Genomic DNA, 12589 nt, shown 5'->3' on the forward strand with positions numbered 1-12589 from the left:
AACACACCGCGGGTAACCGGCCTCTTCCGTCAATCAGGGTGGCTCAGGGGACCGGCCGGCAACAGCCCGGCCTCCTCCGGCTGGGCCTTCCAAGGCCACCCAGGCGCGGAGGGCCGCGGCCCAGCCCGTGCGAGCCGGGGCGCGTCCGGGACCCCGCCGCGGGCGCACGCTCAGGGAGCCCCCGGGGGACACACTCACCTGGTCACAGAACCAAAGTTAGGTTTCAAACTGTGTCAAGAGCGCCCTTATTTGGGGCCACGGGCTGAGTGGCGCTCGCGGCCTCGGCTATGGCTTTCCGATACATCCCCTTCTTCTTACGGTTAAATCTCAGTTTGAAAAATTCAGAGAAAGGGGAGAGTTTTGAGATAGACAAGAAGGATGTAGTTGGAGACCCAAACCACGAGACTTTCGCTTCTTGCCAACAGGTCTCTACGTCCTCCTTCCGGCCAAGGCTGATGTCAAGGACCCGCGCTGGCCACAAGGAAAGCCATGAACCTTACCCCACACGACGTCCCCCACGGCCACCGTCCTTCCGTCTTCGGTGACGCACTGGGCGACGCTCTGCGTGTGCAGCTTGACCGTGAGCGGGGGCACGGTGGGCCGCGCGTCCCGGGGCGCGGCGGGGGCGGCGTCCCCGGAGGGGGGTCGCCCGTCTCCGGAGCGGTCGCCTGGGAGCCGGGCGACGCGGGCTCTTCGGGGCCGTCACGGCCGCGCGCGGGCTCCTCGGGGCGGGGGAGAGCCGGGCCCTCGCGTCCTGCGTCCCTCGGGGACCCCCGGCGGCGTCCTCCTCCTCGCCGGAACTCGCAGAAGACACGCGGTCCCCCTGCCCGCGGTCGGGGCCCTCCGGGGCGCCGGCGGGCGGGCGGGCGCGGGGGCCCGGGGGGCGGCCGTTCAGCGCCTCCACCAGCTCGGCCCGGTACAGGGGCTGGCGCTCGCCATCCCCCAGACGGTGAGGCTTCAGGCGGATCTTGGGAGGCGGCGGGTCGGGGGCCGGGGGCCACGGGACGGGTCAGCTTCAGCTTGGGGATGGAGGCCGGGGGCCCGCCGGGCACCCGGTCCCCGCCGCCCCTGGGCTCCGCGTCCCGCGGCGGCTCCGCGTCCTGGCCGCCGTCGGGCGGAGCCTGCGGGGCAGAAGGGCTCCAGGGAGCCGTGCACCCGGGACGGGATCTCGACCACTTCGCCCTTGCCCTGGGGCGTGCTGTAGGAGATCTTGATGTCGGGGCTCCGAGGGACCCGCTCCCCGGGGGGAGCCCTGTCCTCCTCCCGCCTCTCCCGCTTGCTCCTCCTGGGGGTGGCCGCCGCGGGGAGCTCGCCGTCCTCCGGCTCCCCGGGCTTCGAGCTCCCCGTCGGGGCCGCTGCCCAGCCTCCGGCGGCCCTTGGGGGCGGCGGGGGCGCCGGGCCCCGCCTCGGCGGGGCTCACGGTGCTTTTGCACTTCTCGCAGAGCACTTGGCGTGGCCGCAGGCGGATGGTGCTCAGGATGAGCCGGCCCGGGTCCCGGTTCCGGGACAGGCGCCGGCGAGTCCGCTTCACGGCCCGGGGCGGCGGCTGCGGGACCCACTGCCGGTAGGTGTTCCTCAGCCAGAGCGGGTGCGGGAAGGGGGCGCCCTCGAGTAGGGCGGGAAGGGGGGCAGGCTCGCGGCGGGGCAGCGGCGGCTCCGGGGGTGGGGGCGGCGCGGGGGCCGAGGGGCGGGTCCTCCTTGGGGGACCGGGCCTTGCAGGGGGGCGGCGGGGAGCCCGGTCCCCTCCGGCATCGCTCCTCCTTCCCCCTCCTCGGGCGGCGGGCCAGGGCGGCCGGTGGCGGGTGGTTCATCGGCCAGGGGCAGCGGGGCCAGCGGGGGCAGTCCAAAGAGGCCCGACCTGGCGAGGGAGGGAGACAGCGGTGAGGAGATGAGACCAGGGAGGGCCGCCTCCGGCCACCCCCCCCTCCCCGCCCGCCGGAGGCCGCAGACCCACCCCGGAGCCTCCGGTCTGCAGTGTGGAGTGCCTAGGTAGACTCACACCGCTCAGTCCCGTGATCCCTGTGGCCTTGAGGGTGGGTTAGTGTCTGAATCTCAGCCTGTGGCCGCAAGAGGAAGGAGGGCTCACGGCTGGAAGGCTGCCAGCAGCCTGGAACAGGATCTGTGTTCAGAGGCGGCCCGGTCAGGCTGGGGAGGGGATTCTCCTGGTGTCTGGCCAGTTGTCTCAAAACTCAGCCCTGGTCACAGGCCTTGCCTGTTTCTTCCCCTCCAGGAGAAGCTGGGGCCACCACGGGGCTTCAATGGTGGGATGTTGCCAGAGAAAGAGGAGGCTGGGAACCCCCATCTGGGGAGCAGTAGGGTCCCGCTAGAGCGACCAGCACAAAGCCCTGCAAGGAAGGTTCCGGACGCCCCCGGGGAAGGCCTGGGGACTGGCTGCCGGTCTGCGCCTCCCCTAAGCAGCCCTCTTGCGGGGTTGGTGGCGGGAGACGGCACCCTAGCCTCAGGAGACCTGCGGGCTGGGGCGACCATGACCAGACAGCAGGGAGAGTAGGCGGGTGGCTGGCCTGGAGACAGGCCAGACCGGGGACCCGACCACGGGTCGCCCCCGGGGCCCGCATCCTGACGGCACCGCCGTCAGGGCCTCCAAGTAAGGACTCCCTCGAGCCCTCTCTCCCGTCCACACCCCATCCTGCCACCCCATCCCCACCCCCCCCCCCAGCCCGAGCCCCAAGCCGCCTTCTGTGCCGGTGAGTCTTTTCTGACAGCTGGGACTCCCGGAAGCCCTTCTTCTGCCAGTCATCTTTCCTAGCCACCCCCCGCCCCCTCCGGCCTGTCTCCTGGAACTGCGGCCCAGTCTTCCGCGTGGATCCCGGACGGGCCTGTCCCAGGGCTCCGCCGCTTTCCCCACGCAGGCGCAGCCCGCGAGTGCCAGTTCTGGACACAGGCCCCTCTAGGGGCTCGGCCCCCCGCCCGGGTGGAGACCCAAACATGCCTTGGCCCAGCGCCCCTCCCACCAGGCAGGGATCGTGGGGCGCACCCCCCGGTCGCAAGCCACAGAACCGTGGGCCGGCCCCCGGCAGCCCCAGAGCTCAGGCTTCGGACAAGCCAGCCTTGCACAAATAGTCACCACCTGGCAGCGGGCAGCCATTCTCCAATGCCTGGAACCGCCCGGGCCACACCCAAGACCAACGTGGTGGGTGGACCGCGGAGCGGCTCACCCCACGCTGGGGCAGTGCTGGGCCCCGGCAGGCCGACGCAGGGGCCCTGTTGGGCCCCTCCACCTTCAGCAGCCCCTAGGATGCTCATCACCCACGTGATCACTGCACCGACGGGGCGAGGAAGCCCCGAGTTGCAGACTCAGTCCCCACGGGCTGCTCCGTGTGGGAAGCCCTCAAGCCCTCTCCGGGCCCGCCCTCTCCTCCCTGGCCTGGCCCCCTTGGTGAAGCCGGGCTGTGGCCGGGCGGCTGGCCCCAGGGACCCGAGTCCCCTGGGCCTGACAGTGCCCACGGGTGGCCTATGGGACCTAGCGCCGAGCCCGAGCGGGACTGCCGCCCCGGGCCGAGAGGGTCTGCCGCACGGGGCGGGGGCAGCCTTGTGGGGGAACCTGGGTGACGGGGTCCCGGGGCTGCGGCCGACTCTCGGGGGGAGGGGGAGCCCAGGCCGCTCTGGCCACTATGATATCATCACAGACACCTGAGGGGCTCCAGAAACAGCCTCAACTCGCATCCTTGGGGAACGTGAGGGCCGGCTGGAGAAATTACTCTGAGGAAGACTAGAGCGGGGGTGACCGGGGTAGAGGTGACTGGAGCAGGGTAGCTGAGGGGATGACTGGGGTGGGGATGCGGAGGGCAGGGCTGAGGAGGGCAGGGACGAGACGGGCAGGGACGAGGAGGGCAGGGGTGACTGGGGCAGGGACGAGGAGGGCAGGGTTTCCAATATGGGGCCAGATCCCAAAGGAATGGTTCCAGCCTGAAGGAACAGAGGGGCTCCCAGGGACTCCGAGGTTCTTGCCCCTGCGGTGTCCTGGCAAGGACATCCGGGCCCATGGGTGTGTGGCCCTGGCCCCAGGCTCCGCAGGACACCCGTGGCCGTGCCGCCTCTCTGGTGACTCCCCTGGGGGTCGGCCTCAGCCACCCGCCCAGGGCAGCCCAGGCCAAGGCTGGCCCACGGACAGGAAGAGCGGTCCTAGCACCGGCCAGAGCTCCAGGCTGTCCCTGTCTGCATTCCCAGAGGGCAGGCCCCCCGGGACCTGTGGGGCTGTGATGTCCTCCAGTCTCCCTCCGTGGCGGTCCCTGTCCTTCTTCCAGCCTCTGGTGGAGAAGCCATCCTGCTGCTGTCTGTGAGGGGTAGAGTCAACACATTCTCGGATCACAAACACGCGGATGTGCAGAGCTGGGCCAGTGCCCGTGGAAAACTTCCTCGTGCAGCCTACATGGCAGGAGCCCACAGCCCCAGATGGCCCCCTGAAGCTGGTCACCGAGACGGGTTTAGAAGGCACCTGCAGTCTGTCTGCGGCCCTACAGCGGCCAGCTGCAGGAAATGGCGAGCTACCAAGCTGCCGGCGCACAGAGGCCTCCCGGGAGCAACCCCGCTCCAGACTCAGGGCAAATAGGTTGGCAAGGGAAACCGACAGCCTGGGCACCAGAGCCGCCCCTTCCCTGGCCAGGTACACAAGATGCCCTTCCCCACACCCCGGACAGTGATCTGGGGGTGTCCAGGGGAGAATGGGTGGGGCCTCAGCATGCCGAGTGCCAAGATTTGTTAGCATCAGCGTCCATCTTCCCTCCGCAAGCTCTCAGGCTCCCACAACAGATCCGTCCAGGCCAACCCCGCATATGAACAGTTCCCCATTCGCTCAGCTGACACTGCCTGGGGGAGCTCTCAAGACCAGCCTGCCAGCCAGGGCCCCCGAAGACTGCTCTGTGATCCCTGGGGCGCCTCTAGCTCCTCAGGAGCAAGGAGGATGTCCTGTGCCCAGCTCATCTTCCCTCCTGACACCCCACCAGCAGTGCGGCCTCCATGGTGACTCACAACTGGACAAGTTTAACACTGCTTAAGAAGACCAACGCTGGAAGCCCTGGGTCACTGTCTGCAGATCACCTCTCAGCCAGAGCCACAGTGCCTGGCTGGCATCAGCTAGACAATTCCCCCTCGCCACTCCTTTGTGCACGGCTTGGCTCGGCAAAGCTGTGGAAGGAATCTGATTTTGCCAGTGACTGTGAAAAGCAGCTTGCCTGGGGCTCAGCCCACTCCCCAGCACAAGGTAGTTGCTTAGTGAACACACGAATGCATGGACAGGCAGGCGTCCAGAGCAGCAGAGAACCTGCTTCCCACCACACAGAAGCCTGGCAGCAGGTCCCAGACACAGAAGGAAGAGGGTGTGCGGCACTGTGCCAGGCAGCTGCACTACAAGACCTGAGCCAGCCCCCTTCTGCAAACAGGGATGAGAAGCAGGGAGAGGAAACCATCTTCCAAGAGGAGCACAGTAAACACTAAGGGCTGGGCCTCGCCTCAGCCCTTCCACTCGGGAGCCTGTGTGACAGGGCCCAAGCCAGCAAGGGCCTCTGCAGTGCCCTCACAGACAGCCATGTGGTCAGGTCTGCGTTTAATCTGGGGGAGCCAGGGGCCCTATGAATCCCAGCCCCCAACGTGTTGATCTGTGGCCAGCTTGCTAGCCAGTTGCTCTGAGACCCAGAGGCTTCCCTGAGGGGCTCTTGCCTGCCAATCGGTGCCCACACAGGGGAACTGGGCACTCAGGGAGGACAAGGCACATCTGTTGGCTTGTGGACCTTATCCCTGGACCCCCCCTCCCCCCTCACTGCTCCAAATACCCAGGCAGTTTGTAAGCTGCACTCAGAGGACCCTGCCTGAGAAGCGGCTGGTACACACTAGCTCTGCAATTCACAATATTGTGGGTAGAGAACTGGAAACAGAAACCAGGGAAGGCAAGCCCAAGGTGGGCAGACACAAGGGCCATTTCAGGCCAAGCCTTGCACAAAAGGAGAGGCAGGGGAGGCCAGGTTTGTCTTTAGGATTAAACCTCATCTCTCTCCAAAGGCACAGGGTCACCCAAAGTCAGACGAGCTGCAGCAGTGCTGAGCTGTGCCCACCAGGGACCGGCTCCTGGCTCGGGGGTGGCTCTGGTTACAGCTGAACATGGCTGGCACCCACGCACCCTACAGCTGCCAGCTCCATGCCTGGAGTACCGACAGCCTGCATCTTTCCACAGAATCTGCAAACCAGACCAGCCAAGGGTCTCCCGAAAAGGAGCCTGCCCTGCCACAAGCTGGGGCCACTAACTGTCAGGGAGCCCAGAACAGGAGCCCCTGCTGCAACCACTCTCTCAGGAGGAGAGACCGGGCCACCTGCACAGGTAGAGCAGGGCCTGCACGGGCTGCAGGCCCAGGGCCGAGCCCCAGCTGCCTAGGGAAGTCACTGCCGCCACCCAAGTCCTGGCTCTCGCGCAGCTCGCACCGCGGCCGTCCGTAGCTCTGTGTAGGCACTTGCAGGGTGGCCACAGCGCAGGACAAGTCACACTGGAGGCCATATGTGAAGTCACATGACTCGTACATAAATGGCTCCTGGCACATCTAATGAAGACACGGTGTCAGCAGGGTGACTGTCAAAGGAGCGGGGCTCTGCTGGCTCTGTGCACACGTGTGTTGTGTGTGTGCGTGCGTGTGTGGGGGGGGTCTTCAAGGAGGGAAAAGTTGGGCCTTTGAAAGCGCTGCATGTCCGCTTCCAGTTCCAAAATGAAGCCCCGCAGAGTGAAGCGCCCAGGCCTGATAATGCCTAATCATGGGTCGGGTGACGCGCGCTGCCATGTGGCGGCCGCTCCCGGAGGCTCCGGGCGCCGCGGGAGGCACAGGTGGTCCCGGGCGGGCTGGCCGGCCGGCCCTGCCCCTCGGGGGCCGGGGGTCCTCGGCGGGGGGCCGCAGGCTCCCGAGCCCGCGGCGGCACTCCGACCCCCTCGGAGGGCACGGCCGGTCCCGGCCCGCGCGCCCCGAGCTCGGGGACCCGCGACCCGGACGGGGCTCTCCCGCGGCGCCGGGGCGAGACCCCGGGCGCGGACCCCGCGCCGCACGCAGCCCGACCCACCGGGCGTCCGAACAAAGAAAAGTGCGGGAGGGACGACCGACGGCAGCGGTGCGGAGTTAGGCCCGGCGCCCCGCGCGCCCGGCCGGCGCCCGCAGCCCCCGCCGCCCGGCCGCGCGTCGGGGTCCCCGCCCGAAAGTCGCGGCGACTTTGGGGGAGCGCCACTTTCACCCCGGGGGGCGGCCGCCCGCGCGCCCCGAGCCCCGGCCCGGCGGAAACCGAAAGCGGGCGCCGCCGGGCCGCGCCGCCCCGCCGGCACGGCGCGCGGGCCCCGGGCGGCGGGGGAGTGTCCCGGGACTCCGCGGGGTGCGGGCCCCGCGCCCCGCCACGCTCACTTTTTCGTGCAGTCCAGCAGGATCCCGGCGAAGCTGCGCTCGCCGCAGCTCACGGTGACCACCAGCGCGCCGTTGACGACCTGCTCCACCCGCACCGGCAGCCGGCAGCCGGCCCGCGGCTCCCATGCTCCCGCCGCGCGCGTCCCGAGGCCCCCGCCCGCCGCCGCCGCCGCCGCCGCCGCCGCCGGGTCAGCCCCGCGTGACGCCGCCTGACGTCACAACGTGCTCGGCCGGCCGCCACCCCGAGCCCGGCCGGGGCGCGCGGCCGCGGGCTCCGCTCCCCGGCGCCGGCGGCCCGGGCGGGCGGGCGTCCGTCCGCCGCGCGCGCCCCGCGGCCCGCGCCTGCTCCCGGAGGCGGCCCGGGCGCCCGGCGGGTCTCCTGCATCTCGCCGCCACGTCGGCCGCCCGGGGGGCCGCGGGCTCGGTCCTAGCCCCGGCCGGGCCCCTGGCCGCCCTCCGCGCCCCCCCCCGCCCGCCGCCGGCCGCCTCCCCGGCACCCCGCTCGGCCTGCCTCGGGCCTGGCGCGCCCAGCGCCCCGGCGCACGGCCCCGGCACTGCGGGGCGGAAGTCCGGGGCGGCGTGCTGGGGAAGCCGGTCTGCCCAGGCCGAGGAAACTGGGCGCCAGGGGCACCGCCGGGCGCCAGGCAGCGGCCTAGTGTCACTGTGGCCACATACTGGGCCGACGGGGTGCAGGCCGCCCCCCGCCCCCCGGGTATCCCGCACCCCCTTGGGAGGTACAGGGCAGCCCCGGTGCGCCCGCGGTGGCCGGCACTAGGGCGGGGAACGGAAACTTTTCACACAGAGGTCTGGGACGAGTCCCTCCGGTTGCGGGGGACCAAGGCCCCCGTCTCTGTGCACTGGGAAGAGCCCGGGGCGGGGGCGGGGGGGGAGGGGCACCCGGGAGCGCGCAGTCGGCCAGTGGACACGGCCTGGAGACGAGTGGGCAGTGGCGGACCGCCGAGGCCCTCCACCAGCATGGGCCAGGAACCCCGTCACTGGCTGCCCGCCCCCCAAGACTGGCCTTTCGCAGTAACCAAGGTCCCAGCACCCCACCCCGTGTCCCAAGCCCCAGGGAAGGGGGCTGTGGTTGGACCAAAGACCCGCCCTCTGGGCCCCGCCCTTCCACGCCCGGGAGTGAGGGCCTGGCCTGGACCTTCCTCCTACCCCTGGCGGAGTGGCCCGCACTGACGCGGCTGGGTGGGGTCAGGAAGCCCAGGGCCTCTGGGGCCTCCAAGCGCCTGGCCCCGCATGCCTGGGGCTCCGCCAGAGTGGGGTGAGGGTGGCTTTTGGAGAGGAAAGCCTGCCGCAGGGAAGCCCACTGCTGTGCCCCAGGAGAGGGGTGGGCTGTCTTCTCCCTGGGCACACGTCTCAGCGGATCAGGCCCCTCCGCGTGGCTCCCGCCCAGGACGGCCATGAAGTCAGGAAAGGCGCTGGAGGGCGCAGGGCGCCTCCCCGCGGGGTCCCACCCAGGAAGCACAAGTCCTAGCAATTGGAGGAGTCTGTGGTTAGGGCTGGTGTTCCGAGTGGAGTGGACAGAGGGGCCTGGTGGAGGGGCCATCCTGACCTGGGAGAGGGGGCTGGAGCCGCTTGGGCGTGGCAATGACTTCCTGCAGATCTGCTGAGCTCCATCCGGGAAGGTCTGAGTGGGTGCAGGATAGCCGTCCCCCAGACACCGAGAAGCAGTAAACCTAAGCTAACAGCTGCCTCTTGTGGTTGTCAGAGATGGCGAGGATGGAAGAAAGAAGGCAGGGAGAAGCTGCCACTAGTCTGTGCTGTTTCTGCCTCTGCTAGCCTGGGTGCTGGGGACTTGGGAACCATTTTTAAAAGACCGCTCTCCACTAGGTAGAATGTTTAAAAAGATATCGGCTTTCATTGTGAGTAAACGATGGGCTCCAGGGTCTGGATGCTGTCGCCCAGGCCTGCCCACCTGCGCCCCTCTGCTCTCCTCCCCCCCTCGTTTCTAGCAGGCTGTGGGAGTTTCCAGACTCCCTTATTAAAAATGAGCATGGCCTGGGGCTGCTTCCGGTGCTCAGCTGTCCAGGGTGCCTGACCACCCCTCGCTGACCTGTGTTGGGGGGGGGGACATGTCTGTGTGCTTCCTCTGGAAACAGCCCCAAGACCGCCTCTCTGGAAGAAGGCCTGGGATAGGATTTGACCTCGCGCACACTGCTGCCATGTGCCTGCCTCCCTCAGCCTGCTCTGGGCAGGACCGCAGCTTTGCCGGGGATCCCTTCCTGGGTCTGTAGGCTTTGCCTTTAGGGACTTGAGTCCCTAAAGTCTTGGGCCCCAGTTGCCAGTGCCCCCACCCAGAAGCCCCACCCTGTGCCTGCCTGGGCTGGAACCCAGGTAAGAAGTCAAAGTGTGAGTGGCTAGGGACAGGAAGCGGCTTGCAGCTCTCACTGGGGCTGATTTTGGTAACCAGGACTGGCAGGTTGGGGGGCAGCAGGGGCTCTAGGCCTGAGGGGCGGCAGGGGGGAGGGGCTGACTTCAGAGGTTCACAAGAAGGCTAGCTACCGGCTCTCTCCCTGGGTTATGGGCTCTGGGATTCACCCTTCTCAGCTGGCCACCAGCCTCGTGCCTGCCCCTCTGTCTTTCAGTGACACTCTCCTGCAAGTCAGGCTCAAACAGCCCTTCCCCCATACCCCTTGACCTGGGCAGGCCCAGCCCAGCCCTTCCTGAGCCTCACGGAACACTGAAGTAGTCAGGGCCTCCCCGGGACATGGCAACGCCCACCGCCAGAGCCCCAGGTTCATCCCAGGACCGCGGGCTGCGCGGACGGCGATGTACTCCTGGGCCTGCCGCTGCCTCGGGCTCCGCGCTCCCCTGGCCTCGCTGCCTGAGCTGCTAATCTGCCATGGGGATTGAAGGAAGCTGGTGAGGGCGGAGGCCTTGCAGGTCATGGCTGAGGGTCAGAGGCCCAACACTTCCCAGAGGCCAAGGCCCAGCCGCCTCGTGGCTGGCTTGGGGCCTGAGCACACAGAGGTGTAGCGAGAGGGGTCCGCGAGCACGCAGGCCTCACCACAGTGCGTTTGCAGGGGGTCCCAGCTTTCCCCAGCCTGTCCCAAGCCGCACGCTGGACATCCTCGGATGCAGGACTTGCCTGAGAACCTGGACCTCCCCCAGGTCAGAGAGCCTTGGGAGCTTCTGTTCTGTTCTGTTCCAAATGAAGGCCCTCCAGGGGGAACCCGAGCCTGTAGGACCAGTTTTGTTCCAAGCAGCCTGTGGGGTCCGTTCAGGCCTCCAAGCCCCGCAGGTCATAGGGATAGAGGGCTTTCCCGGGAGGGAACAGATCCTTCCAGAAGTGCTTGGATGTGGTGTGGAGAACTGGCTAAGGGTGTGGCCTCTGGGCCAGACTGAGGGGGGGAGCCCCGCCCCCACCCCAGTGTCTACCACAAGGTGGGCACGATTCCTCCACAGCCCCGTGGGGGTTTCTTCCCCCTCCTCCTCCACGCGTGGGGCTCTGCACCAGCCCTCTGGGAAGGGAGGCCTTGCTGGACCTTGCCAGGGGCTCTCTGCCCATGGAAGCGACATCCTGGGCCTCCCACATCACTGTCCTCAGACCCCACACTCACGGGGAGGGAGTCTGCCCTGGCTGGGTGCAGCCCCCGGGGAGCTTCGGGTCACGGGGGCTGGGAACGCGGGACGGGGGAGGCTCGCAGGGGCCGGCGCAGGGTGGGGCCTGGCGGTGGTTTGCTCGGGGCCGGTGCCGCCTGTTTACTCCCACTTGGACGGAAGCTGCTGCTCGAGTCCCCACCGGCGGGGTGCCTGCCCCCTGGGAGGATGCAGGCTTGTGTCACCCGGCCTGGCCCCGGGGGGCCCAGCTCACCGCTGGGCCTGCTACGGGAGGCCTGCGCGGCAGCAGAGCAGCAAGGCCACGGCTTCGGGACGGGAGGCCTGCGCGGCAGCAGAGCAGCAAGGCCACGGCTTCGGCCTGGCCCGCAGCGTGGGGCGCAGACCCTGGCCCGCAGCCCCGCGGCTCCGCGGCCCCCGGCCTGGGATCTGGCTGCGCCTCTCCTGAGTGCTGCCGTGTTCTTGACCAGACCCGTGTCCACTTGAGGCCCGCACCCCACCCTGGAGCCACCTGCGCTCACCCAGATTCCGCTTCCACCCACACGCGCAGGGCCTCGCGGGGCTCCACACAGCACCCTGACACCTGTGTGGAGCTGAGCCTCAGGGTTCTAACTGGCTCCTGCCCGGGGCGGGGCCGCCCCCCCCCAGACCCCCCCGCCCCCCGGCGGCTGCGGGTCCGGCCCGTGGGGGAGGGCAGCGCTAGGCCCGTGGCGTTCCTGTCTCTGCTGGTGACGCGGCTCCGGGCTCCACCCTGAGGGCTGGAGTCCCTCAGCAGCTTCACTCCGGGGACACTGCTGCCTGCGGGGGAGGGGCGGGCCAGGGGTGCATGCCGACCCCGCCAGGCCACGTGAGCCGCACCACCAGTGCCTTCTCACTTTGGTCACTTTCAAAGTACAATGTAGAATAGTTCTTAACTTCTTTTTATTTTTTTTTCCAGTCCCGGGCCTTGAACTCAGGGCCCGAGCACTGTCCCTGGCTTCTTCTTGCTCAAGGCTAGCACTCTGCCACCTGAGCCACAGCGCCACTTCTGGCCATTTTCTGTATATGTGGTGCTGGGGAATCGAACCCAGGGCTTCATGTATAGGAGGCAGGCACTCTTGCCACTAGGCCATATCCCCAGCCCCGAAGTAGAATGTCACGGTCCCTGTCCAGCCTGGACGGGGGTCCTCCCTCCGTGCTTCCACGTGACACTGGGAATGAGAGGCATGAGCCACGCATGGTCCCCAGCCACTGAATGTGACGGAGTCTCAACAACTTTTACTTCCGGGCTGGCTTCCACCGACCATCCTCCAATTTCTGCCTCCCAAGCAGCGACAAGGACGAGTGCCGGCCGCGGGGCCTGACTGTACCAACCACTCTGGACCTCGCTAGGCTAGCCCGGCCGGGACCATCACCTAGCCCCAGCCCCAGGAGCGCAGCCTTTGCCCTGGTGTTGGGACAGAAGAGGGAGGAGGCGTGCCAATCGGAGGGGGTTCTCTCTCACCGCGGAGGCGGGAAGAACTGTGGCGCCGGAGCAGAAGCCAGGAGAAGCACCCACCCCGGCACCCCAAAGCTACCGCCTGTGCACTCCCCATACGCCAAGAGGATGCCGGATCCAGAGGCGGCCCATTACCTGGCGGCTGGTCTGATGA

The 12589-nt window shown here is 68.3% G+C and overlaps 1 protein-coding gene across 1 annotated transcript in view; it reads right to left on the minus strand.

Annotated features, from left to right (window-relative positions):
- The window catches only part of Pwwp2b (PWWP domain containing 2B), a 17474-nt gene extending 7186 nt beyond the window's left edge, over positions 1 to 10288 (minus strand). The window contains 13 exon segments of the mRNA XM_048334687.1: positions 501 to 644; positions 647 to 757; positions 760 to 997; positions 999 to 1125; positions 1127 to 1339; positions 1341 to 1728; positions 1731 to 1858; positions 7389 to 7597; positions 8064 to 8159; positions 8578 to 8870; positions 8953 to 9027; positions 9789 to 9845; positions 10075 to 10288. Of these exon segments, the coding sequence (XP_048190644.1) occupies positions 501 to 644; positions 647 to 757; positions 760 to 997; positions 999 to 1125; positions 1127 to 1339; positions 1341 to 1728; positions 1731 to 1858; positions 7389 to 7597; positions 8064 to 8159; positions 8578 to 8870; positions 8953 to 9027; positions 9789 to 9845; positions 10075 to 10288 (2293 nt within the window).
- Between the last annotated feature and the right edge of the window lie 2301 nt (positions 10289 to 12589).

Source organism: Perognathus longimembris, chromosome 2, assembly GCF_023159225.1.
Source record: "Perognathus longimembris pacificus isolate PPM17 chromosome 2, ASM2315922v1, whole genome shotgun sequence".
Taxonomy (NCBI): Eukaryota; Metazoa; Chordata; class Mammalia; order Rodentia; family Heteromyidae; genus Perognathus; species Perognathus longimembris.